The following is a 27,234-nucleotide window of genomic DNA, read 5'->3' as shown; positions in this document are numbered from 1 at the left end:
ACACCTGTCCTAACCTCAACACCTGTCCTAACCTCAACACCTGTCCTAACCTCAACACCTGTCCTGACCTCAACACCTGTCCTAACCTGAACACCTGTCCTAACCTGAACCCTGAACACCGGTCCTAAATGTTTGAAACAAATGCAGAAACGTATCTTGTTTCTCTTCTATAAGACTGACAGAAAGGTGCCGCTGGAGAGGAACTATAGAGAACACGGTCAGAGGCTGTCGGTCAGAGGCTGTCGTTAGGGTTAGCATACACACATCAAGCATCAAACAGCTGCAGCCAATCACAGCGCTCAGTGCTGTGGGGAGAGGGGCGGGGTCACGGCGCTTTCTGAGCCGTTAAAATATGATGTCACTGATGACCACGTTAAACACAGTATGATGTCACTGATGACCACGTTAAACACAGTATGATGTCACTGATGACCACGTTAAACACAGTATGATGTCACTGATGACCACGTTAAACACAGTATGATGTCACTGATGACCACGTTAAACAGTATGATGTCACTGATGACCACGTTAAACACAGTATGTCACTGATGACCACGTTAAACAGTATGATGTCACTGATGACCACGTTAAACACAGTATGTCACTGATGACCACGTTAAACACAGTATGATGTCACTGATGACCACGTTAAACACAGTATGATGTCACTGATGACCACGTTAAACACAGACGCCTTCAGACAAGATTCACATAGAGACACAAACACAAATATTAATCATAAAAGTTGCTATAACAATAATTAGTTTGTTGTTAATAGTACAATAGCTTCATGACCTATTGTCAACGTGAAGGACAAGGCTGGTGTTTTGTGTAGTATTTACACATAGCAGCAAACAGACTCTTGGTGCAAACATTAACAAACAGAATGATGCTTACAATGCCTTCACTTTAGACTCTTTTGGTATTTCTGTCATCGCTAATGATTAATAATCAAAGAGAAAACGCTTCCCTTAAAGTAATGACATAGGCAGCACATTCTAGTTCTGGTTGACTGAGCAAAGGCCTAACTTGGTAAAACTTACTTAGACAAATCTAAGTAAATGCCATGTCAAATGAAAAATAATTCTCTATTTGAAATGTCAGGGATGCACATTAAATCACAATGTACAAAAGAGTTCACACTTTGATCATCCATCCATTCATCCATCCATTCATAGATCCACATGAATATGAATATCTCATAGCGCTCATTGAGGACCACTGCAATACTACCAGTCTCTCTTAACACAGAGAGTGCCAGCCACGACATCATTCGTTATTTCATGCCAACCGTTGAGTGCCAGAAACGAGATATGCTGTTTTTTTTTTAAATCGTTATTTTTTTTATTAGCGATTTCCATTAACATTTCATCAATCTAGCCTCACGTTATCACTGGCACTCTCTCTGAGCTCGAATTGGGAAAATACCGCCCCCTATCGTCTCTCCGGATGGCACTGCACCCCATTGGATTAGACTGAATGAAACACATGGGAAAAAATTAGTCCAGATTCCACATTTTACTTGTCAGGCATGTAATCCGAGCCGATTGCAGTCTTTGTGGTCCCTCAGAACAGCGTGGAATATGTTTCCAGTACCCAGCGTTGGATCAATAAATGCGATCGATATTTGGAATGGCGATCAGGAATTGGAATAATCTTTTTGGAGAACATCTGATCTGAGGTAAGGAATCTATTTTACCAGTATTGGGATAATCAGAGCTGTTTTCACCTATATATCAACGTGTCCCATATGTGTGTGTGGCTGAGTGTGTGTAGCTGATCAGGAAATAAGATAATCGATTTTTCAGCCCGCTTCTATAGCGTGCATAAGTACACATATACTATCAATAATCTAGCGTTTATTTGAAAACGATTCATAAATAGGCCGCAATATGACAACGTGTTTGTGTATTACAGTAAAGCGCGATTCCTGCAGAATCTTTTTTTTTCTTCTGAAAGTTTAAAAAAACAAGCGTTTTTCAAAATGGTATAAAACGGAAATTTACCGATTAAAAAAATATCCATTTAGACAATGTTGACTGCAAACAAGTCATTGATAAGCGACGGCCGTATTAGACACATAATTTAAGATATCGTTTATGCGTTCACAAATGCGAGTGCTCTGTCATTGAATAGACACGGGACACGGAGGCCGGCACTCAAAGTGTTAATGGCAGTGAGCGATCATAAGTGACCAAGTCTTCATAGTTTGTGGTGTTTCAGAGAGAACAGGTCCACTTGTGTTCCTTCCTACGGTACGGACAGAGAGAACAGGTCCACTTGTGTTCCTTCCTACGGTACAGACAGAGAGCAGGGTTTATTCCACACACGTCAGGATCTAGAAACAGCTGATCCAGGACCCGCCTCAGCCCCGCCCACACCGCATGCCCCGCCCCTCCATGTGGATCCATCCAATCATCCAACCAGGCTGAAGCCCCTCCCCCCCCCCAGCATGGAGCCAGCATTACTATGATGAATAAAATTGTACAATAATACCTCTGCTTTCTTTTGTTCATATTATTGCAACGCTATGTACAGTCTATGGAGAGGAAGGAGACCCATAGATCACAGAGAGGAAGCGGCTGTCCAGGCAGATGCATCTGAGGGAGCGGTTTTACTGTGGAATATTTATCCTGATCATGTGAGTCTGCTGGCCTGGAGCACACCTGTTGGTGTCAGATCAGGAGCTGGGAGGAGCCTGGAGCACACCTGTTGGTGTCAGATCAGGAGCTGGGAGGAGGAGCCTGGAACACACCTGTTGGTGTCAGATCAGGAGCTGTAACACACCTGTTGGTGTCAGATCAGGAGCTGGGAGGAGCTGGGAGGAGCTGGGAGGAGCTGAGAGGAGGAGCTGGGAGGAGCTGGAAGGAGCTGAGAGGAGCTGAGAGGAGGAGCTGGGAGGAGCTGGAAGGAGCTGGGAGGAGCTAGGATGAGCTAGGAGGAGCTGGGAGGAGCTAGGAGCAGCTGGGAGGAGCTGGGAGGAGCTAGGAGCAGCTGGGAGGAGCTGGGAGGAGCTGGGAGGAGCTAGGAGGAGCTGGGAGGAGCTAGGAGGAGCTGGGAGGAGCTGGGAGGAGGAGCTAGGAGGAGCTGGGAGGAGCTAGGAGGAGGAGCTAGGAGGAGCTGGGAGGAGCTGGGAGGAGCTAGGAGGAGGAGCTAGGAGGAGCTGGGAGGAGCTATGAGGCTGAGATGAAGGGAGTTTCTAATCCAAGAGGAACTTCTAAGTGTAATGTGATGTAATCTAACCCTAACGTGGTCAGCGGCATGTCGGTCAGTCCACTGCTGTCCCCTCCTTCTTATTGTCCATCTGTCCACCATGTCTCCTTCTCTCTCTGCCCTTGGCTCCCCCTGCAGGTCATGAGGAGTCAGTGCAGGGGGAAGGTGGGGGGGGGCAGAGGTGGAAGTAGGAGCGCTCTGTGGAGGGCGAGGGGCTGTCCTCCGCTGAGAGGTACTGTGAGCGGGGGGTGGGAGGGGGGGGGTAGGGGTCCGAGTCAGAGTTCAGGTCCATGTAGTATCTGCCGCTGAGGCCCCTGGGACGGCCCCGCGCAGAGGCGCTGGTGGGGGGGTGGGGGGTGCAGTCGCTGTCACACACATCCGTGCTGCAGGGGGTGGTGGGAGGGGCGGCGCCGCGCACCGGGTGGTACGACCTGTAGGGGGCGACAGAGCTACTGTTAACAAGACAACTGGGGTTCAATAACATGCTGTTCCAAACGTTGTCCGAGTCAATCATTTCAAACTGCTGCCAAACCCCCAGAACACGACACGCACATCTCTTAGTTACAACAACATTGTGTAAATCTCATGTGACCTGTTGGCAGAGGGGCTGTTTGAACATATAAAGTATATATAAAGTATATATGTATCCAAAAGAAGATATGGAGAGGGCTACTAGTCCAGTCATTATATGAAAAAACCTAGGACAAATTGCAACAGTAGCAAACTCAACTGATTTTGTATCCTCATTATGTCCTTAGTGAGGGAAAAAAAGTCCCAAGGAATCCCATCATGGGAAAGTTTTGAAAACGACCTATATATATTCATATCGAAAAATGCCTGTTATAACATAGTGGTGAAAATTTTACTTTTAGATATCACTATAAAAACTCACACGCTGATTACACACACAAAGACAAGAAAAAAAGTCAATCACAACTTCATTGAATTATTCTGTTTACTCATGCAAATCACACATTATCTTATTTGATATGCACCAATTAGCGCATACACGCCAGAACTAATCAAAACATTTGATAAAGAAATTTTTTTCTTCTTGGAATATTAGTAGATAGGCTCTGTGGAGCTCAGTCCACGAGGATGGGGCTCAAGGGTTTATGTCCGTGGGGATAGGTCCATGGAGATGGGGTTTTTTATAATAGGCGGAAATTACATATTTGTACAGCATGCAAAACACTACATGATTCTTACACAAAACTACATGGGCTTAACATAAATTTGGTATGTCTGTATAGGGGAGGCTTGTAGGTACCTGTAACTGAGGGGTACAATTCCCTGACTGTATGGTTAGACATGATACTTACTACCACTACCTCTTGTACTTTAGACTCTGGCCACCCAGTACTAGGTATGAATATGTTGAACACTCCCACCTGATAAACGGATCCAACACAAATGTACCAAATCGAAAGTTTGAGTTTTAATACATAGCAAAGGGTATGTACAACGATCACTTAATTACATTTATGATTTGAAATAGTATGCACTTTTATGGCAAATGAGTATTCGTAGGTAGATCAATATCGAATGTCCAATCTCTGATTGCGCAGGAAGCAAATATACAACCTGGAATATTTAGGGAACAATAGCAATGATACTTGAATGATTATATAGCTGGATACACTAGGGGAAGGTTCCGACTGCTTGTAGGACAGCTGGAGGGGGGGGGGGGGTTAGAGAGTCACTGGCTGGATCCCGTCTGGCCGAGGGTATCTTGGGAGAGTCCACAGTTGTGCGACACGGTGCCCAACGATCCTCGATCCACAGATGAATGCAGTTGGACCCTCTGTGGCCGGCGTCCTCCGGTCCACGACGGAGAGACGTGAGGCGACCTCACTGTGCAGAGCGCCGTCTCACCTGTCGTCCTTTCCGGGGGGGGTATTTCCAACACACCGCAGTGTTGGCCTTTATCCATAGAATAATCAAAGTACTCAAAGCATAATCCAAGCCGGGGAAGGCTAGCCGTCGTCGGTAGAATAATCCAATATACAGGTCCACTCGCTCTTTGGCCTGGAGCTCCTCGGGTGCAGCTTCACGTGGGGTCAACCACCCTGGATAAGCGTCCAGCTGATGCCCGAAACGATGGGGGTGCTGATTACTATAGAACTCTTACCGCACGAGGCACTATATATGAATAGACTATTATTAGCTTAATAGAATACGTCCAACTCGACGATATAGTGCCAAATATGACTATTCAAATATTAATATACACGATGTCTCAATGCCGATACTGGGCCGAATTGGCCTTACTGCCCACACGTGGTTCGCGGGGAGGCTTTTGCGTCTGTCACTCTGTTGGAGGGTAAGGAACTGGACTAAAAGAAAGCTCTACTTTAATAGCGCAGTATATATACGCACTATGAACAAATAGTACCATTAGTGGTGCGGTAGACATATTCCTACGCGGAACTAGGACTTGTCCATACATGTTGAGCGGTACGATTGAACCTGGTCTGAGGGGTATGGCGACCTGGCACCAAGGTCTCGTCCAATGGTAGAATGGAGACTATTATGGGATGTTCAGTAGACTAGAAGGGATATTCAATGCATATTGTACAAGGAATATACAAGGGATATCAGGGGATATACAAATACAATTAAATATATATATATAAATAAATATATATATTCGGTTTAATCTGATCCTTCAGAACAGCCGCCCCCTAATTGGTCCCAACCTAATTAGTTAAGCAGAGACAGATTAACCGCACTGTCTACCACTCAAGGGTTCGCTGTAAGGGTCAGTCAACTCACAAAGTCATAGGGTCATGGTCATCATCGATTGTGTCTGGGAGTCGGGGCAGTTCTATGAGCCTCGCCACAGGACGGGTGTAAATGCGCCCTTGGACGAGTACTTCAGCTGCTCGGACCTTGCCATCGGCACCGGTGATCACTTTGCTTACGCGGCCAGCCGGCCACATAGCTCTGGGTAGTGACTGGTCAATAATCATGACGACTGTTCCTTCCGTCAAATTGTCTCTCTCTTTTACCCACTTCTGGCGGGTCTGTAGAGATGGTAGGTAGTGCAGTAGGAAACTGCTCCAAAACTTGTCGGCTAATACTTGGCTGTACCTCCACATTCGTCGGCCGTTCGCTTCTTCAGGCCGGTACATTGTCTGGGGTAACGCGGGATCTAGCCGCCCCATCAGGAGGGTGTTGGGGGTGACTGGGTCGACATCTGCTACATCACTGGAGACGTAACCGAGGGGCTTTGAGTTCAATACTCCCTCAATCTCCGTGAGGACTGTCATTAGGACTTCTTCCGCCACAGTCTGGGCCCCAAGTACTGCGTACAGGGCTGTCTTTATAGAACGTACTTCTCGTTCCCAAGTTCCACCGAAGTGGGGTGCGTTTGGGGGGTTGAATTGGAAGTCAATCTGGGCTGGAGCGAGGTGGGTCTTAAGTTCTGGGCCCATAGCTTGGAAGCTCTCCCTCAGCTCTCTTTCTCCGCCTTTGAAGTTTGTCCCGTGATCGGACAATAATGTAGACGGTTTTCCTTTCCGTGATGTGAATCTTCGGAAGGCCATAAGGAATGAGTCTGCGCTCATGGTCGGAAGGAGCTCGATATGTATCGCTCTGGTGGTCATGCATTTGAATACAATACCCCACCACTTCTCGGTGCCTCTTCCTTTCTTTATGTGCAGCGGGCCAAAACAGTCCATGCCTGTTGAGTGGAATGGCTTGTCGCCGAGTCGGAGGCGACATGGAGGTAGGTCAGCCATCCGTGGTATGCTGGGCTGCGCGCGCCACTTTCGGCAGTCTAGACAGGTTCGCTGGAAGCGTCGCACCGCCTCTCTTCCTTGAAGTATCCAGTAACGACGTCTGATCTCCGCGAAGACTCTCTCTGCTCCTGCGTGGTGTACATCCTCGTCGTATTTCTTTATAATCAGCTCTGTGACCTTGTGTCGGCTGTTCAATACGATCGGGTACTTAATGTCATCCGGTAAATTGGGGGCTCTCCGCAGGCGACCACCCACTCTGATGAGGGTATGTGTGTCACTCTCGGGGGCCAGATGAATCAATCTGCTGTCTGATGGGACGGGCTTTCCTCCCTGTAGACAGTCTAGTTCATCGGGGAACGAGTCTCTCTGGGCTCGTTGCAGTAGAAGCAGTTCTGCTTCCTCGTAGTCAGCTGCTGACATATCAGCGGGGGACTGAATCTCTGGGTGGTGCCGCAGGAATGTCCGTTGCTGCGCACTCTCTATGGTAATGCAATCGTCTATGTTGGGGTCTGCGGAGACAACAGTGCTCAATCCACAGAACATAGGTTTCTTATTCTCAGCCTCCTCGTCACTTGCTTCCCTCGGGGTGGGCGTGGGCCAATCTCCTTCCGGGAGCTTGAGGAATGCTGGTCCGTCACTGTAGATGTTACGGCGGGTTAAGTCATCTAGGGACATTCCCCGGGTGATGACGTCAGCTGGGTTGTGTTTTGTATCAACATAGCGCCAGTTTGCTTCTCCGGTTAACTCTCCGGTTAACTCTTGAATCTCAGTGACTCTGACTCCCACGAAGACTTTGTATTTGCATGAATCCGATTTGATCCAGGCGAGTACTGTCGTGGAATCTGACCACAGGATTGTTCTATGCACCGGAATGGTGAGCTCACGTTGGATGAGCGTGGCTAGATGCGCTCCTGCGAGGGCTGCGCAGAGCTCTAGACGTGGGATAGACTGTTGCTTGCGTGGGGCTATTCTCGAGCGGGCGAGGATGAATGCTGTGTAGATCTCTCCCCCCTCTTCTTGGGCCCGCAAGTAGGCTACTGATCCGTAGGCGACCTCGGAGGCGTCACTGAAGACGTGTAAATCCATTTTACATGTCTCTGGCCTCACCGTGGGTGGGAAGTAGCTTCGGCGTATATTAACGCCTGGGAGTGAGTGGAGTTCCATCTCCCACTCTCTCCAGGTGGATGCAAGGTGTGCGGGAATGGGGTCGTCCCAGCCCTGGTCCTTGTCCCACAATGCTCGTACAATCATCTTTGCCCTGGTGGTGTACGGTAGTATACATCCTAACGGGTCATATTGTCGGGCGAGTGTTCTGTACACACTCCGTCTGGTGGTCGGTATTGCCGTCGACCTTCCCTGCTCCGTGGTCAGGGGTTTGTGTCTATAGTGGAGCGAGTCTGTTTTGAAGCGCCACACTAGTCCTAGTGTCATCTCTAGGGCTTCTCCTGGGATTGTGGCCATCCAGGTCTCGCTGCTCGCTGCCTTGTCCTCGGAGGAGAGGCTGCGCAGTACGTGCGGATCGCTGCTGGCCCACTGCCTGAGATCAAAGCCGCCTTTGATCAGAGAGGCGCGGAGTTTAAGTAGGAGAGCCTCGGCTTCTTCCTGGGTCGAAACGCTTTGTAGACAGTTATCTACGTAGAAGCTGTTCTTCACACTGTGTCGGACCTCTTCGTCCGCTGCTGGGTCCTCTGCGACATGTCTCTGTAGTGCAAATGTAGCACAGCATGGGCTGCATGTAGTTCCGAAAGGGAGGACTTCCCATTGGTAGATGGCTGGGTGCTCATCTCCTGGCCTCTCTCTCCATAGGAACCGCAACAGGGGCTTGTCCTCCTCTACTAATCTCACCTGCAGGAACATCCCTTTGATATCCCCGCTGATAGCCACCTTGTCCTGGCGGAAGCGGAGTAGTACGCCTAGTAGGGAGGGGCCGAGTGTAGGACCGGGCAATAGCTCTTTATTCAGATTTTGGGATCCGATCTGGTAGCTGCAGTTAAACACGATGCGGTCTTTGCCGTTGTGATGAACCTTGTGGTGGGGCACGTACCACGATTCAGTCGTCTGGTCGGCCTCTTTAATGTCAATCTTTGTGACGTGTCCCGCTGTGATGAGCTTCTCAATCTCAGCGCGGTATACACTTTCTTGGGCGGGGTCCTTGGCTAAGCGCCGCTCTGTGTTTAGTAGGTACCGCTCTGTGGCGTCTTTCTTTGCGTGAAAGGTAGGCATCCCTTCCCGCCGCAGGAGTGGCGTGGCGTATCTCAACACGCCGCTGACTGGGACTCTCTTTGTTCCCGTCTCGAGGAGGTTAATGGCGTAGATGTCGTCTTTAGAGCGAATGTCTTTCTTTTCGTTCTTAAAGGGCATTTGTTCTAAGGTCCATAGCCTCTCTACATGCTGCAGGAGTGCGGTGTCTCCCTCTGTGACTCGGGAGTGGAGACAGCTAGTGGCTGTGGTTCGGTTGAGAGATTTGGCGAGTGGGCCTTGGAGAGTCCATCCTAGGCGGGTCTCGACTGCTGCAGGACAGCCTCTGGGTCCGGTATGAACCCGGTCTATCGGGACAATGAGGTCTGCATGGTCGGAGCCTATCAACAGTGTCGGGGTAGCACCGTCTATGAGTGGGATCGGTAGCTTGCGTAGATGTACATATTTCTCCATCAGCTTGACTACGGGGTATGTGTACCGCGACAGTCCTATTTCTTGGCTGGTGAAAGCGTCTGTAATCCTGTACCGTCGCTCGGGCTGGCCGCTTGCTGCGATAGAGAATGAGACATTCTCGCCCTTTATCGTTTTCAAATCTCTTCTTATTGTCCGAATTGTCATTTGGTTTTCGCTCCCCCGCAGCCCTAGCTGGGCCGCAGCGGACGCGAGCAGAAGGGTCTTCTCTGACCCGTCATCAAGGACGGCGTAAGTGTCCATGACTTTATTCTGGTAGCTCAATGTCACACGGACTACCTTTAAGAGCACTCTGGCTCCGCTGCTGCTGGCGGGGTCGATGTACATGACGCTTGCTTTGCTGCTTGATGGTGCGGGTGGAGGCCGCCGTCTGTTACTGTTGTGGAGTATGTCCAGATGGGCTCCATCGCACCGACTGCACTTTTTCTTTAAGCGGCATTCGGCTGCCATGTGTGATCGCGCACAGCGAAAACAGCGTCTGTTGGACTTTATCCATTGACTCGCTTCCTCCGCATTCATCTTGGGGAATGAGTCACATTGTGACAGCCAGTGTTCTTTCTCACAGTAGGGGCACACTATCTTCCACTTCTCCTTTCTTGAGGGGGTACTGTGGCTCCTACTGCTTGGCACTGACTCCGATTGGTGCATGACAGTCACCGATCTTCTTCCATCATTTAGTCTCCTGGTTCCTTCTCTGGAGCCAGGGGTGCTCCGTCCGAATGTATCTAGCCGTAAGCTGCTGACTTCTCTCGCCAGGAAGTCGGCTAGATCGAGGAGGTTCGGTTCGGGGCCATTAGGGTCTCGGTGGTCTCTCTGCCGCCTAAAGCGCTCCTGTCGGGCGGGCGGTAGCTTCTCCAAGATCCTCTCTACATTTGAGTTGGCGTATAGTTCATGCCTACCCTTTTCCCTCTGCGCTCCCAGCATCCCTACCAGGGACTGCACTCTGATGGACAGGTCGTCCAGTGCTCGATTGTCTATTGCTGGGGGTAGGCGGTCGATGTGCCTGATCTCCTGGATCACGTAATCCCATATACGTCCATATCTCTGGTCCAACGCTACCAGCGCTGCGGTGTATGGGGTCGTGGAAGTGGCGTAGGCGAGCGCTATGTTGTGCGCGCGGGGTACCTTTAAATGCTTCAGTAGTATCGCGTATTTATGGCGTTCATCAATGACATCCACCAACATTGTCTCCAGACACATGCGGAGCTCCGTATACTGGGCCCGGTTCTCCTGGGTGAAGTCTGGTACCATAGGTGTGCCAATGTATGACGCGGATTGTTGATACATCGGCGAGCGTTGGGGGAGAGGCCTCCTAGGCGAGTCTCCTCCTGCTCCTTGGCGTGGGCTGGTACCGGCTGTGTACCATGGCTCGCTGGTCCAGGTGCTGTTCCTCGGTGCGGGTCGTGCGTCGTGCTCACCCGTGAATAGCGTCGGGGGTCTGTAGCGCAGCTCCGCGGGGGTATAGCCTGGGCTGTACTGGACCTCCTGGTCCGGTAGAGTACTGTGCTGTCGTCGGGCGTGGTTCTCCTCCTCTTCCTCTTCGTCTTCCGTTAGGTCATCCAGGGCTTGTAGTCTCTGATTTAGCCTCTCCGCAGTGTATGCTGCTCCTTCCCAGTGGCTGGGTCTCGCTTGGACCGGTTGGGGAAGGGGGTCTGCGGGGGGTATAGACCTCGTCTGTTGGTCAAGTTCAGGGTCGCTTACTCGGCTAGGGGATGCCGCCCTGGAGTGATGTCTTGACGAGTTCCTGGAGCCTCTGGTGGAGGGAGGGGGTGTTGTCCTTCTGATCAGCTGTTCTATTAGTTGCGCTTGTGCTCTGTCGCGCTCGGCTTCGCGTTTGGTGAGATCCGATTCTCTCTGGGCACCGGTGGCGGCGCGCTGGGCGTCGGCCCGGTCTCTTGCCATATTCTCTTCCATCTGAATGCGTCTTATTTCCAGGCGTATGTGCTCTTCTTCGCTCCGTTGCTGTATCTGCAATCGATCGCGTTCACCCTGGAGTCTATCGCGTTCAGTAGAGGCTTTCAGGCTGACGAGGAATGCCTGCTGTAGTGTCCTCTCTGCCTCGCTGGGAGAAGACGGTTGTATAGGGGAGCCGTCCCTTGGGGTACTCCGTGCGGAGTCTTGGAGCTCTATCTCCACGGTGCTCTCCTCATCTTCTTCCGTGCCGAGTTCTCTCTCGGTAGTGTTGTCTTCCTCCCGGGACTCGTCGGGGACTACTTCTTCGGTATTGGCGGGGTGTAAAGTCATGTCTGGTTCCCCCTGGTCCCCACCGTGAGCTTGGTCAGTTACATTAGAACCCATAGGGGCCTCTATGGTCGGGGTAGCCTGGTCGTTAGGGTTAGACATAATTTAACTTTCTAGTTTTACCGCGTTTACTGTTGGTAGAAGACTAGGTTGTTGACTGACAGCGTAAGCCTCTAGGTACTGAGGGAGCTGTCGTTTGCGCCGCGGGCGTTGTTGGTTAGGAGGATCGTTTCGTGGAGTGTTCATCATAGGCCATTTTAATATTAATAACACTATATTAATATTACACTGATTACCATCCGGCTCGAAGGACCAATTGTAACTGAGGGGTACAATTCCCTGACTGTATGGTTAGACATGATACTTACTACCACTACCTCTTGTACTTTAGACTCTGGCCACCCAGTACTAGGTATGAATATGTTGAACACTCCCACCTGATAAACGGATCCAACACAAATGTACCAAATCGAAAGTTTGAGTTTTAATACATAGCAAAGGGTATGTACAACGATCACTTAATTACATTTATGATTTGAAATAGTATGCACTTTTATGGCAAATGAGTATTCGTAGGTAGATCAATATCGAATGTCCAATCTCTGATTGCGCAGGAAGCAAATATACAACCTGGAATATTTAGGGAACAATAGCAATGATACTTGAATGATTATATAGCTGGATACACTAGGGGAAGGTTCCGACTGCTTGTAGGACAGCTGGAGGGGGGGGGGGGGGGGTTAGAGAGTCACTGGCTGGATCCCGTCTGGCCGAGGGTATCTTGGGAGAGTCCACAGTTGTGCGACACGGTGCCCAACGATCCTCGATCCACAGATGAATGCAGTTGGACCCTCTGTGGCCGGCGTCCTCCGGTCCACGACGGAGAGACGTGAGGCGACCTCACTGTGCAGAGCGCCGTCTCACCTGTCGTCCTTTCCGGGGGGGGTATTTCCAACACACCGCAGTGTTGGCCTTTATCCATAGAATAATCAAAGTACTCAAAGCATAATCCAAGCCGGGGAAGGCTAGCCGTCGTCGGTAGAATAATCCAATATACAGGTCCACTCGCTCTTTGGCCTGGAGCTCCTCGGGTGCAGCTTCACGTGGGGTCAACCACCCTGGATAAGCGTCCAGCTGATGCCCGAAACGATGGGGGTGCTGATTACTATAGAACTCTTACCGCACGAGGCACTATATATGAATAGACTATTATTAGCTTAATAGAATACGTCCAACTCGACGATATAGTGCCAAATATGACTATTCAAATATTAATATACACGATGTCTCAATGCCGATACTGGGCCGAATTGGCCTTACTGCCCACACGTGGTTCGCGGGGAGGCTTTTGCGTCTGTCACTCTGTTGGAGGGTAAGGAACTGGACTAAAAGAAAGCTCTACTTTAATAGCGCAGTATATATACGCACTATGAACAAATAGTACCATTAGTGGTGCGGTAGACATATTCCTACGCGGAACTAGGACTTGTCCATACATGTTGAGCGGTACGATTGAACCTGGTCTGAGGGGTATGGCGACCTGGCACCAAGGTCTCGTCCAATGGTAGAATGGAGACTATTATGGGATGTTCAGTAGACTAGAAGGGATATTCAATGCATATTGTACAAGGAATATACAAGGGATATCAGGGGATATACAAATACAATTAAATATATATATATAAATAAATATATATATTCGGTTTAATCTGATCCTTCAGAACAGTACCCATGTAACCCATTTCCATTAACATATATTTAGGTAGAAGGCCAAGGGACCATTTGAAAAATGGTGATGGCCATATTTCACTCCCCAAAAAATCGTCTTAACTTTGAATAATTAGGTATGTAGCCCCCTTTCGAATGAGGTAACATGACATGGTTGGTCTCATTGGAAACCCGAGGTTGTCTAGAATCAAATGGTATCTTTACTTTTGAGCTACCTCAAAATTTTAACGCGTCACAATATCTGAAAGACAGTGTCGTCAGTGATCCTGCCAGCAATCAAGTACATTGAAAAAAAACACATTTCCCATGATGGGATTCCTTGGGACTTTTCTTCTCTCACTAAAGACATATTGAGGATACAAAATCAGTTGAGTTTGCTAATGTTGCAATTTGTCCTAGGTTTAGCCTAATTCTGGCCTATAATGACTGGACTATACAGCGTTCTTGGTTTTTTGTTTCAGTAGGTGCTCTTTGGATTCAATCCGGGGTAGGATCCGTTATAGTTATTAAAAAAAAAGTTGAAGTCCAAGGCAGCTCTACACATTTTAAAAAGCCTTTATTTAATGGCTCACATTATTTAGAACAAACCTGTTCCCCCCCACAGGGTCGGTACCGACCCCTTTTGACATTATAATCATATAGGCATATTTTTATGAATGATGAAAATAATTAGTGATTTTAAAATCAACCGTTTTCAAGTATTAACATCACTACTATGTCACAAAAGCATGTAGAATGTAAAACGTTAGGTTGGCAATAGTTTAGCAATAGGTTAAAAGTGTACTTATATCGTTTTAAGTTTTCGATATGCAATCGTCTATTCTGACCCGGAACCGGAAATGGAAATGTTGAACCATGGGAATTGTAGTTTTTTTGTGGCCATTTTGTAGAGGAGGTTCATAGCTATCGTCCAGCGTTGAAACTTCTCCGATCTACACTTCCTGTCACATACTATGGTGGTTCAAAGTTCAGCGTTCTGAATGAATCATATCAATAATTGTTATGATTCGCGATAATAAGCTACAAAAGGTAACGTTTTTGACAAATATTGAAACGCAGTCAGTTTCTCCACACTATTGTTACCATGTAGGAACAATTAGATCTGAAATTAGTTTCAAAATGGTTACACTGTGGGGGAAATAAAAAAGTACAGTCGATTACAGTAAATATCAGTATCTGTTATTATGCACACCTGGTGATACTAAATCCAAATTGAACTCGGCCATTTGAAAGATACTATATGTATATATATATAAATGTGCGAATTGGCTATAATAAGGTAATGTATAAGCATATATTCTATATTCTATAATAATATTTCAAATTGCATTGGTCCGGATGGGAGAATTCAGTACTGTATATACAGAACCTTCAGTTTGATCATCTTCCCTTTATTAATTTCCTTAGATCTTTTGTACACATGATCTCAAGAGGGTACTGAATGAGCTCAGTGGCAGTTTTTTAAGTTTGGTCATTATTATCGTGGTTTTATTCACTGTCAAAGATGAAAAGAAAAATCATAATTCATATTTTCCTTTGTTTCATCACAATTTAAGCAAGCCTAGTAATAGACACAATATTTCTGACACTGTGAATACATTCATTGAGGTCCATAGATGTTCCTAGATACCAATAATATGCAAATAGCCCTTGTAGAAGTGGAGCAATATTCCATTTACCTAGGTAGCGATACCGGAGTCTTAAGGCGAGCACAGAAAGACTCAGAAGAAGCTTCTATCCCCAGGCCATCAGGCTGCTAAACGAACAATAAACACTAAGCAACAACCATCAAATGCACACAGCACACACACCCACACGCACACACTCACTTAAACAAACAACACACTGCAGCACCCACTCTCCACACTTTAGATCACACAAACACACTTTATATTTATTGATAAAGGATTTGCACTACAACTCGTACACCTACTGTAAATTGTACCTAAATTGCACCTCATCCCATTTCTGCCTTGCACTATATAGTATTGTATATTAGTACACTGCACAGTATTGTATATTGTATATTATATGGTAACTCAGTTACGTCTATTCTGCATCGAACATTGTACATATGTCTATAATGAACACTGTGACCTCATTTTTTTTTACTTCTAATTTACATGCTATACTATGTTATTTTATTTCATACTTATCTTGTCTTGCACAGTCTCTGGAGCGTAACAGTAAGAAGCATTTTGTATAAAAGTATTCTGTACTTCTGTATGACAACTATTAAAGAAACTTGAACTTGTATACATTTTATGCAGATTTTCACCTGGGGTGGAACAGGTTTAAGAAACCAACATGTTTCGGCCTACATAGGACCTTCATCTCTATAGCCTGATGAAGGCCGAAACATGTTGGTTTCTTTTAAATGTTCTAAATAATGTGAGCCATTAAATAAAGGCTTTTTTTTTTTTTTTTTTAGAGCTGCCTTGGACTTCAACTTAATTTTTTTTTATGACTATATCAAGTCAAGAGTTTTATTTGTCACGGCATACAAGCATACAGTGAAATGCGGGTATATATAATGTATATATAAAGTATAAAGTATATATAATGTATAAAGTATATATATAATGTACATATAATATATATACAAAGTATATATAAAGTATAAAGTATATATAATGTATAAAGTATATATAATGTACATATAATGTATATACAAAGTATATATAAAGTATAAAGTATATATAATGTATAAAGTATATATAATGTACATATAATGTATATATAAAGTATAAAGTATATATAATGTATATATAAAGTATATATAAAGTATAAAATATATATAATGTATATATAAAGTATAAAGTATATATAATGTATAAAGTATATATAATGCACATATAATGTATATATAAAGTATAAAGTATATATAATGTATATATAAAGTATATATAAAGTATAAAGTATATATAATGTATATATAATGTATATATAATGTATAAAGTATATATAATGTACATATAATGTATATATAAAGTATAAAGTATATATAATGTATATATAATGTATATATAAAGTATAAAGTATATATAATGTATAAAGTATATATAATGTACATATAATGTATATATAAAGTATAAAGTATATATAATGTATATATAAAGTATAAAGTATATATTATGTATATATAAAGTATATATAAAGTATAATGTATATATAATGTATATATAAAGTATAAAGTATATATAATGTATAAAGTATATATAATGTACATATAATGTATATATAAAGTATATATAAAGTATAAAGTATATATAAAGTATATATAATGTTTATATAAAGTATAAAGTATATATAAAGTATATATAATGTATATATAAAGTATAAAGTATATATAATGTATAAAGTATATATAATGCACATATAATGTATATATAAAGTATAAAGTATATATAATGTATATATAAAGTATATATAAAGTATAAAGTATATATAATGTATATATAATGTATATATAAAGTATATATAATGTATAAAGTATATATAATGTACATATAATGTATATATAAAGTATGTATAAAGTATATATAATGTATATATAATGTATATATAAAGTATAAAGTATATATAATGTATAAAGTATATATAATGTACATATAATGTATATATAAAGTATAAAGTATATATAATGTATATATAAAGTATAAAGTATATATAATGTATATATAAAGTATATATAAAGTATAATGTATATATAATGTATATATAAAGTATAAAGTATATATAATGTATAAAGTATATATAATGTACATATAATGTATATATAAAGTATATATAAAGTATAAAGTATATATAATGTATAAAGTATATATAATGTACATATAATGTATATATAAAGTATATATAAAGTATAAAGTATATATAAAGTATATATAATGTTTATATAAAGTATAAAGTATATATAAAGTATATATAATGTATATATAAAGTATAAAGTATATATAATATATATATAATGTATATATAAAGTATATATAAAGTATAAAGTATCTATAAAGTATAAAGTATATATAATGTATATATAAAGTATAAAGTATATATAAAGTATATATAAAGTATATAATGTATATATAATGTATATATAATGTATAAGTATATATAAAGTATATATTGTGGAAGTGAATCAATGAGACGAGCAGACGGAGTATCGAGTCTCTGAACTTTACTTCCAAACAAATCCCACAGAACCAAGGTACAGCCACACCCTTAAGTCAACTCCCTCCTGTCACTCAATCAGTGTCCATTCTGAAGTGAGACACCTCCATCTAGTGTCCACCACACAGGCCCCCCCCGAACATTCAGAATTGACATTCAGTGCAACACCAAACAAACGGAACTGAACACAACAAACCCCCAAAAACAGTGCACCCAGTGTCTTCAGTCTCTTTTAGGAGGTCTGACCACGCGGCCATAACGACTGTATTTAACAGTCACAGGGAACGTGGAAGGGGAAAGGGTAAGGGTAGGGGCAGGGGGCCGTCCCCTGTTGGACCGGCGCACAATGCCGAGCCGTTCCATTGTGGCAAACTCCTCCCTGGCTATTGCCAGTTTAGCAGCATCCAGGCGGCGTGCCCGTGCATAAACTGGCGGGCCCACCGTTGGGATGTAATGTTCCACCCCATGCTTGGCGACAGAGGCAGAGAAAGTGGGGACAGTCAGAGCAGGAAACTCAGCGAGGAGGCGCTGGTACATATCGCCTGTGGCGAGCATATTGGCCAGGGCAGGCGGCCCCGGCCCCCCCAGTGTGCAGGGGTATGTGTCAAAGGACACAGAGCCAATCAGCCTACGGTTCGCAACGTCCACTAACAGTCTGTGAGCACACAAAAAATCCGCGCCCAGTATAGGCACCGACACTGAAGCAATAATAAATTCCCAGCTAAACTGCTGTCCATGTAAACACATAGTCACGTACCTGGTACCAAACGTACGGATGGAAGTCCGATTAGCCGCGTCCAGGGGTGGTCCATGACCCGTTTCCCAAGGCGTCCGTGGCCGACGCAGGCAGGATGCTCCTCTGGGCGCCAGAATCCACCAACAGACGCCTTCCAGACAACGTGTCCTCGATAAACAACAGCTCGTTGATATTGACGCCAGCGCTCATAGCCGCTAACGAGCGCCGGCTCTCGCGTTTCCCTGGTTACCAAAGGTGCATGGTGGAACACAGCTCTTCGCCTTGTTGCCAAAACGGCGATGATAATAACAAAGCCCTCTATCATCCCTCTGTGTCTGATCCCTGCGATCAGACACCCGATCAGACACAGCAGCCACACAGTACTGACGGGAGGCCAGTAGTATTCTGTCCGCCTCCTCTGCTAATCCCCGGTAATCCTTGGTGCGCACAAGAGGCGAGCTGGCCAGAGCCGTGCGCACCGGAGTCGGGAGTTGACGCAGGAACAGCTGCACAAAAATAAATGTAGCGTCACCTGAACCAAGCAGTGCTAGCATGTTCTCCATCAGTTCTGTTGGTTTACTGTCCCCCAATCCGTTGAGGGACAATAGGCGCTCCGCGCGCTCTGCATCTGACAGCTGGAAAATGCGCAACAGCTGTTCTCTGAGCGCGTCGTATTTGCCGGCTGCTGGCGGCTCTCTCAGGCATCCCATCAGCCGGCGTGTAGTGGAGGAATCCAATGCCGCGACAACATGGTAATATTTCGTCTCATCCGACGTTATTCCGCGGAGGTGAAATTGTGCCTCGATGTGCTGAAACCACGGGGCCGGGTCATGCTGCCAAAACTCTGGCAACTTGACTGTAGCTGCATACACTGCGGGAACCACAGCCGGTGGATTCTCGTTATTGCTCATATTAGAGGCTAAATATAAGGTCAAATAAATATATACTTTATATATAATGTATAAAGTATATATAATGTACATATAATGTATATATAAAGTATAAAGTATATATAATGTATATATAATGTATATATAAAGTATAAAGTATATATAATGTATAAAGTATATATAATGTACATATAATGTATATATAAAGTATAAAGTATATATAATGTATATATAAAGTATAAAGTATATATTATGTATATATAAAGTATATATAAAGTATAAAGTATATATAATGTTTATATAAAGTATAAAGTATATATAATGTATAAAGTATATATAATGTACATATAATGTATATATAAAGTATATATAAAGTATAAAGTATATATAATGTATACAGTATATATAATGTACATATAATGTATATATAAAGTATATATAAAGTATAAAGTATATATAAAGTATATATAATGTTTATATAAAGTATAAAGTATATATAAAGTATATATAATGTATATATAAAGTATAAAGTATATATAATATATATATAATGTATATATAAAGTATATATAAAGTATAAAGTATCTATACAGTATACAGTATATATAATGTATATATAAAGTATAAAGTATATATAAAGTATATATAAAGTATAAAGTATATAAGTATATATAATGTATATATAAAGTATATAAAGTATAAGTATATATAAAGTATATATAAAGTATAATGTATATATAAAGTATATATAAAGTATATAAAAAGTATATAAAGTATAAAGTATATATACAGTATATAATGTATATATAAAGTATAAAGTATATAAGTATTATATAATGTATATATAACGTATATATAAAGTATATAAGTATATATAAAGTATAAGTATATATAATGTATATATAAAGTATAAAGTATATATAAAGCATATATAAAGTATCAAGTATATATATATATGTATATATAAAGTATATATAAAGTATAAAGTATATATATATATGTATATATAAAGTATAAAGTATAAAGTATATATATATATATGTATATATAAAGTATAAAGTATATATAAAGTATAAAGTATATATATATATATATATATATATGTATATATAAAGTATAAAGTATAAAGTATATATATATATTACCTGTACGACCTGCTGGTCGAGGGGCTGTTTGATGAGTAGATCTCTGCATTGTAGAGCGAGCGGTCTGTAGCCGGGGAGGGGGGAGGGTTCAGCATCTACAGACACACACACACACGCACACACGCACAAACTTTAAGTCAGGAAACAACAAACAGGTGGCGCAGTGGGCAAGGCGCTCGCCACTAACGCAGGAGATGCTGGGTTCGAGCCCAGCTCTCGGCGTTGCTTCAAGCTTGGCTGGTCGTTCATACTAACACAATTGGCAGTGTTAGGGGGTGGGGATCGGACGTTGTGGACAGCGAGGTCGGTTGGTGCGCCTGTACAGTTAGTTAAAGGGGAACTATTTTACTATTTCTTTCACTATTTGGGCACTTTTACACAATTCCTGTGAGTCTATGGAACACCTCTGTAATATATATATTTTTTTTATTCATTGTTTTGTATTTCTAATCAAGTCCTCAAAAACAGCATTTTTCTACCTCAAGATCTCGAGCTGTTTTGAGCCTGGGCTCCTAAACCACTGTGCAGCGTCGTCTTGTTAGAACATTAACATGCAGCAGTGACTATATGACATCACATATAGGCACATTTTCAAACGACTCAGTTCAGTGATGGTGAATATTGTGAGAGGAGAATTGGAAGAATGCGCCAATATGAGAATTTTGAGACATAGATCATATTAATATAAGTTCACATAGCTAGGAAACAATGCTAAACACTCAAAAAGGCCATTTATAAGATAGTTCCCCTTTAACGTTATCATTAGCAGGTAAGTTATGAAGTCATTGCAACAACATGACTGGCTCGTCTATTCTGTGCTAGATCAAGACACTATTTCAATAATGGATGACGGTGCGGAATTATCTTTTTAAAGCAGAGTAGGAGTAGAAAACAATTCATGAAAGTAGAAGATATAGGTGTGCAACCTCGCTAGCTGACGTTATATCTACAGAGTACTAACTGTTCTCGGTGGCGTGTATGCTTTCACCGTCATCCATTATTGAAATAGTGTCTTGATCTAGCACAGAATAGACGAGCCAGTCATGCTGTTGGTTTTATGATAAACAATGACTTCATAACTTACCTGCTAATAGGCCTGCCACGATAACACATTTTGCTGGGCGATTAATTGCCCCCGAAAATATCGCGATAAGCGATATTATTGCGACCGGTTAGAGAATTTTTTTTTGAGAAATTTATTTCCCAAAACTTTTATTTTGAAGCCCACCGCTCCGTCTTTTCCGGTGTTTAGACTTTTATTTTGAAGCCCACCGACCGGACCGGAAGTACTGTTGTTATTATCCTAGCGGCACCGCCACCTATGAGCGGCCAACTTGTCTCGTCCGGTTGTGTTTTTGAGCTAATGATAAAACAAATATTGAGATTGTTGGTGAACAACTAACTTTAGGTTAGTTTTAACGTTAGCTACTAACGTTAGATGCAGCTACTACAGGCAATCAACGATGAGGAGGAAGCGTCAAAGCAGTATATAATAGAATAGCTGTGGCGCGTAGGCACTGCAGCACGACTCGAAACTACCTACTACGTTATAATAAATGAATTCATGTTTAACTTGTCCCCGTGTCCAGTCCTTTGACTAGCCCCACCCGTTAATTGTAAACAATGATGCATGTAATTGTATTAACGTTATTCTGTGTTGTAGCTATGCTATACGTTGTATTTCGTTTGTTAGCTAATGTTGTTAGCTTTGAATGAGAATCAACACTCGATCTTTCATCTTTATTTAGCAGTCCAGTTTCTCCGGGCAGTAGCGAGTAACTACTTGGGTCTAAAAATAGCTAACGTTACACTATAAATAACGCTACTTGGTTAAAAGGAGCAACACCATTGAGAAATGTAGTTAAGCTATATGTGGCGTTGCTACTGCCCCACGGAGCGTCATCTATATGAATTGAAAATGGGGGACCCTGATGGAAACAAGACAAACGTCTTTCTCAGGTCTGTATCCCCTTAACAATTGTATGTATTGAGCCGTACTGTATTGTACCCATTCTGCAATCTGTTAAATAAAGTTTTCATTCATTCATTCATGCTGTGCTCTGTAGTAAGGCCAGCGGCCCCCCACACGGACAGTGACTGACAAGGCGCAAATAGCAATTAATCGCGCCCGTCAAAATCATTGCATTACTTTTAATTATCGCGGCAATTAATCGATGTATTGCTTATCGCGGCAGGCCTACCTGCTAATGATAACGTTAACTAATCAAAATAATAAAGACACTTTCCGAAAAGCCATACCGAACCTTGACTTCAAAACCGAGGTACGTACCGTACCGTGTTTTTTGTGTACCGTTACACCCCTACTGATTACTCAACCAGATTAGATTTGGGTTCCGGGTCGAGGATGGAGTAGTCGCTCATGGCCACGATGTGACTCCCGTATTTTTATATTTAGTCCTAAAAGCCTCTTTTTATATTTTCAACTCGGTTAAACCTTTTTGTATATACCGGAACCCCCTTTATGTTTCTACCTATTTATTAGGGCGGCTACGTGGCGTAGTGGGCAAGGCACTCGCCACGAAATCTGGAGACGCTGGGCTTGCCTGTTCGAGCCCAGCGCTCCACATTTGCTTTCAGTTTAGCTGGTCGTCCGTACTAATACACATTGGCCATATTAGGGGGTGGGAAACTGATGGGTGGGGATCGGGCGTTGTGGACAGCGACTCCTACAGGTCGGTTGGTGCGCCTGCGCAGTAGAATCAGGAAGTGTCGGGGGCAGCGTGAGCCTCCCACGCGTTACTCCTCGCCACTGAGAGATCGAGCTGCGCAGGTGAAAAGATGCGACTGCTGTTACCTCAAGTACCGGAGGGGACTTGTGCTATGTATGACTTAGTCCACATTGCAGCCGGCTTGTGGGAGGCAAGAAACAGCGTTCGTGACAGGGGAGGGTTGAATTGGATGATACGAAATTGGTATGGGAGAAAAATATAGAAAATGGGAGAAAAAGTGGATCAAATTTTTTTTCTTTCTACCTATTTATTTTGGCTGCAAAAACCATAATGGCGACGAGACAACTGAGAAATGAATCCAAGAAGGACGACGCTCCCGCTGATATAACCGCTATTGCTGGGCTAATTGAAGAGCTCAGGCAGTCCATAACCAACTAAATCAGAGCGTCCGCTGCCTCGCTCGAATCCAAACTCGACAGCCTCTGGACGTCGGTTAATGACCATGCCGAGCGTCTGACCTCTGTGGAAGACGGCTTGAATACTTGGACTGGCAGGTTGGACGAGCTACTGTAGAGGCTAGGTGTACGGCGCTAGAAGAGAACAATGACAAGCTAAAGGCTAAGCTAACTAACGTCGAGTCCCGGAGTCGCCGGTCTAATATTCGCATATTAGGACTGGATGAGTCCGTTCATAGCGACCGGCCCAGCGACTTTTTTGCGGAGGTACTGGTTGAAATTCTGGGGAAGGAGGTCCTCCCTATGCCACCCGAGCTGGACCGGTGTCACAGGCCCTTACTGCCAAGCCAGCACCCGGTTCCAGGCCTAGAGCGGTTATTGCTCGCCTACATCACTATCGAATAAAAGAGAGGATTATCTGGGAGGCACGGAAGAGGAGAAGAACGCTGAGGGAAACCAGTCCTAATCTTTGAAGACTACTGTCCCGAAGTCGTGGAGCAGCGTTCCCGCTACAAAGACGTCATGGCCCCCCTCTACAAGCATGGTCTCAAGCCGTCTCTTCAGTTCCCTGCAAGACTTATCATCACAACAGAGGACGGGGCGAGAAAACATCTTTCATCGCCTGAGGACGCCGTGGACTTCTTGAAGACTCGGTGTGGAGGGGCCTCAACACCGGCCTCACCAGTACCAAACGCGATAGTAGCTTGATTTTGGGCCGTTAGCACCTCGCTATGGCTATCGCGCCGAGCGTCATATCACTCTATATTTCTTCGTTCTTATAAATATGGTTGACTGTGTGACGTTAAGTATCGCCTGGATGCTTTATTTTTCTCGGCGTCTGACTTAAGGGGGGGTTGGCCTGGTCTGTTTTGTATAACTATTACATAATGCCACTTTATTCTTTTTGTTTGTTTCTTACCAGGATGTCGTCCAGATAAATAAACAAAAATGACAGGCCTCGCAGCACAGAGTCCATCAGCCGCTGGAATGTTTGCGCTGCCCCTTTAAGGCCGAATGGCATGCGCAGGAATTCAAACAGTCCAAACGGGGTGATAATGGCAGTCTTGGGCACGTCGAGCGGATGGACCGGTACCTGGTGGTAGCCACGCACCAAATCTATTTTAGAAGAAATGGTGGCGCCCGCCAGGTGGGCAGAGAAATCCTGGATATGTGGCACTGGGTACCGGTCATGAGTGGTGATGTTATTTAGGCAACGGAAATCACCACACGGACGCCACTTCCCGTCCGCCTTGGGGACCATGTGTAGTGGGGAGGCCCAAGGACTGTTGGACCGGCGCACAATGCCGAGCCGTTCCATTGTGGCAAACTCCTCCCTGGCTATTGCCAGTTTAGCAGCATCCAGGCGGCGTGCCCGTGCATAAACTGGCGGGCCCACCGTTGGGATGTAATGTTCCACCCCATGCTTGGCGACAGAGGCAGAGAAAGTGGGGACAGTCAGAGCAGGAAACTCAGCGAGGAGGTGCTGGTACATATCGCCTGTGGCGAGCATATTGGCCAGGGCAGGCGGCCCCGGCCCCCCCAGTGTGCAGGGGTATGTGTCAAAGGACACAGAGCCAATCAGCCTACGGTTCGCAACGTCCACTAACAGTCTGTGAGCACACAAAAAATCCGCGCCCAGTATAGGCACCGACACTGAAGCAATAATAAATTCCCAGCTAAACTGCTGTCCATGTAAACACATAGTCACGTACCTGGTACCAAACGTACGGATGGAAGTCCCATTAGTCGCGTCCAGGGGTGGTCCATGACCGTTTCCCAAGGCGTCCGTGGCCGACGCAGGCAGGATGCTCCTCTGGGCGCCAGAATCCACCAACAGACGCCTTCCAGACAACGTGTCCTCGATAAACAACAGCTTGTTGATATTGACGCCAGCGCTCATAGCCGCTAACGAGCGCCGGCTCTCGCGTTTCCCTGGTTACCAAAGGTGCATGGTGGAACACAGCTCTTCGCCTTGTTGCCAAAACGGCGATGATAATAACAAAGCCCTCTATCATCCCTCTGTGTCTGATCCCTGCGATCAGACACCCGATCAGACACAGCAGCCACACAGTACTGACGGGAGGCCAGTAGTATTCTGTCCGCCTCCTCTGCTAATCCCCGGTAATCCTTGGTGCGCACGAGAGGCGAGCTGGCCAGAGCCGTGCGCACCGGAGTCGGGAGTTGACGCAGGAACAGCTGCACAAAAATAAATGTAGCGTCACCTGAACCAAGCAGTGCTAGCATGTTCTCCATCAGTTCTGTTGGTTTACTGTCCCCCAATCCGTTGAGGGACAATAGGCGCTCCGCGCGCTCTGCATCTGACAGCTGGAAAATGCGCAACAGCTGTTCTCTGAGCGCGTCGTATTTGCCGGCTGCTGGCGGCTCTCTCAGGCATCCCATCAGCCGGCGTGTAGTGGAGGAATCCAATGCCGCGACAACATGGTAATATTTCGTCTCATCCGACGTTATTCCGCGGAGGTGAAATTGTGCCTCGATGTGCTGAAACCACGGGGCCGGGTCATGCTGCCAAAACTCTGGCAACTTGACTGTAGCTGCATATATATAAGGGGGGGTTGGCCTGGTCTGTTTTGTATAACTATTACATAATGCCACTTTATTCTTTTTGTTTGTTTCTTACATCCACTATATGCCGGGGAGCTAAGCGCTAGCTTTGTTTAAATGACCTAGGACTTCTATGTGTGTCACTTACGCCTCGTCACGACTTGGCTTAATGCCTCCGTGATGCATTTTTTTTCTTCTTCCGTGTGTGTGTACATATTTTTTTGGACTGGGGTCTCATGGATCCATCAGCCACGCTCTTCCAGGACCTGTCAGCAGAGTATCGCCCTCTTCCGGCCTGGTGGACGTACTGCACACGTTTGTCAGGCAGTACACAGGTTATTTACCCCCCCCCCTTTTTTCTCTTGCTATGGTTCCTGTTCTAGGTTTCTTGTTTAAACCTAGCCATGTTTTTATAAGGTTTAATGTGAACTTTTCCATTTACGTTTTGAGGCTTTTTCTTTTTTTTTGTTTATGTTTGGGAGTGTGGCAAGCAGCCACTGAGAGAGTAATCTACTTATGGTATTTTTGCTGGTTTTAGACCCTATGGTGAGTCCCTGTGTTGTTGGGGAAAGGCCCACCGGTCCCGCACCTTTATATGTTTTTTATGTATGTTTTATGTATGGCTCAGGACACATGTCTGCTACTGAAAATATTTGTTTTATGTATGGCTCTAGGTACATATGCTTAGTGGTTAAAATAGGTGAATTGGGTGTGTGCCCACAGGCCTTTTCAGGTCTGCCCCGCCTACACACCCCTAATATTCTATGGCTACGGCTAACTCTGAGAGCTTTAAGCTCTGCTCCTGGAATGTTCGAGGTCTTCAGAAACTAGCGAAGAGGAAGGCGATTCTGACCTTTTTAAAGAAGGAGAATGTCTCTATTGCTTTATTACAAGAAACCCATATGGGACCCAACAACGCCGCTAAACTCCAAAAAAGTTGGGTGGGACAGGTCTTCGCCACAAACTATTCTACATTCAGTAGGGGAGT

General features: G+C 44.4%; 1 protein-coding gene across 1 annotated transcript in view; it reads right to left on the bottom strand.

The window, feature by feature from the left end:
• Positions 1 to 2,463: 2,463 nt before the first annotated feature.
• LOC311229438 (low-density lipoprotein receptor-related protein 5-like) overlaps positions 2,464 to 27,234 on the bottom strand; it is a 188,408-nt gene continuing 163,637 nt past the window's right edge. The window contains 2 exon segments of the mRNA XM_084315521.1: positions 2,464 to 3,647; positions 20,540 to 20,634. Of these exon segments, the coding sequence (XP_084171647.1) occupies positions 3,356 to 3,647; positions 20,540 to 20,634 (387 nt within the window). The 3' untranslated portion in view covers positions 2,464 to 3,355.

Source organism: Notolepis coatsorum (assembly GCF_963971535.1).
Source record: "Notolepis coatsorum genome assembly, chromosome: 6".
NCBI classification, from domain to species: Eukaryota; Metazoa; Chordata; class Actinopteri; order Aulopiformes; family Paralepididae; genus Notolepis; species Notolepis coatsorum.
This window is presented reverse-complemented; position numbering and strand designations above follow the sequence as displayed.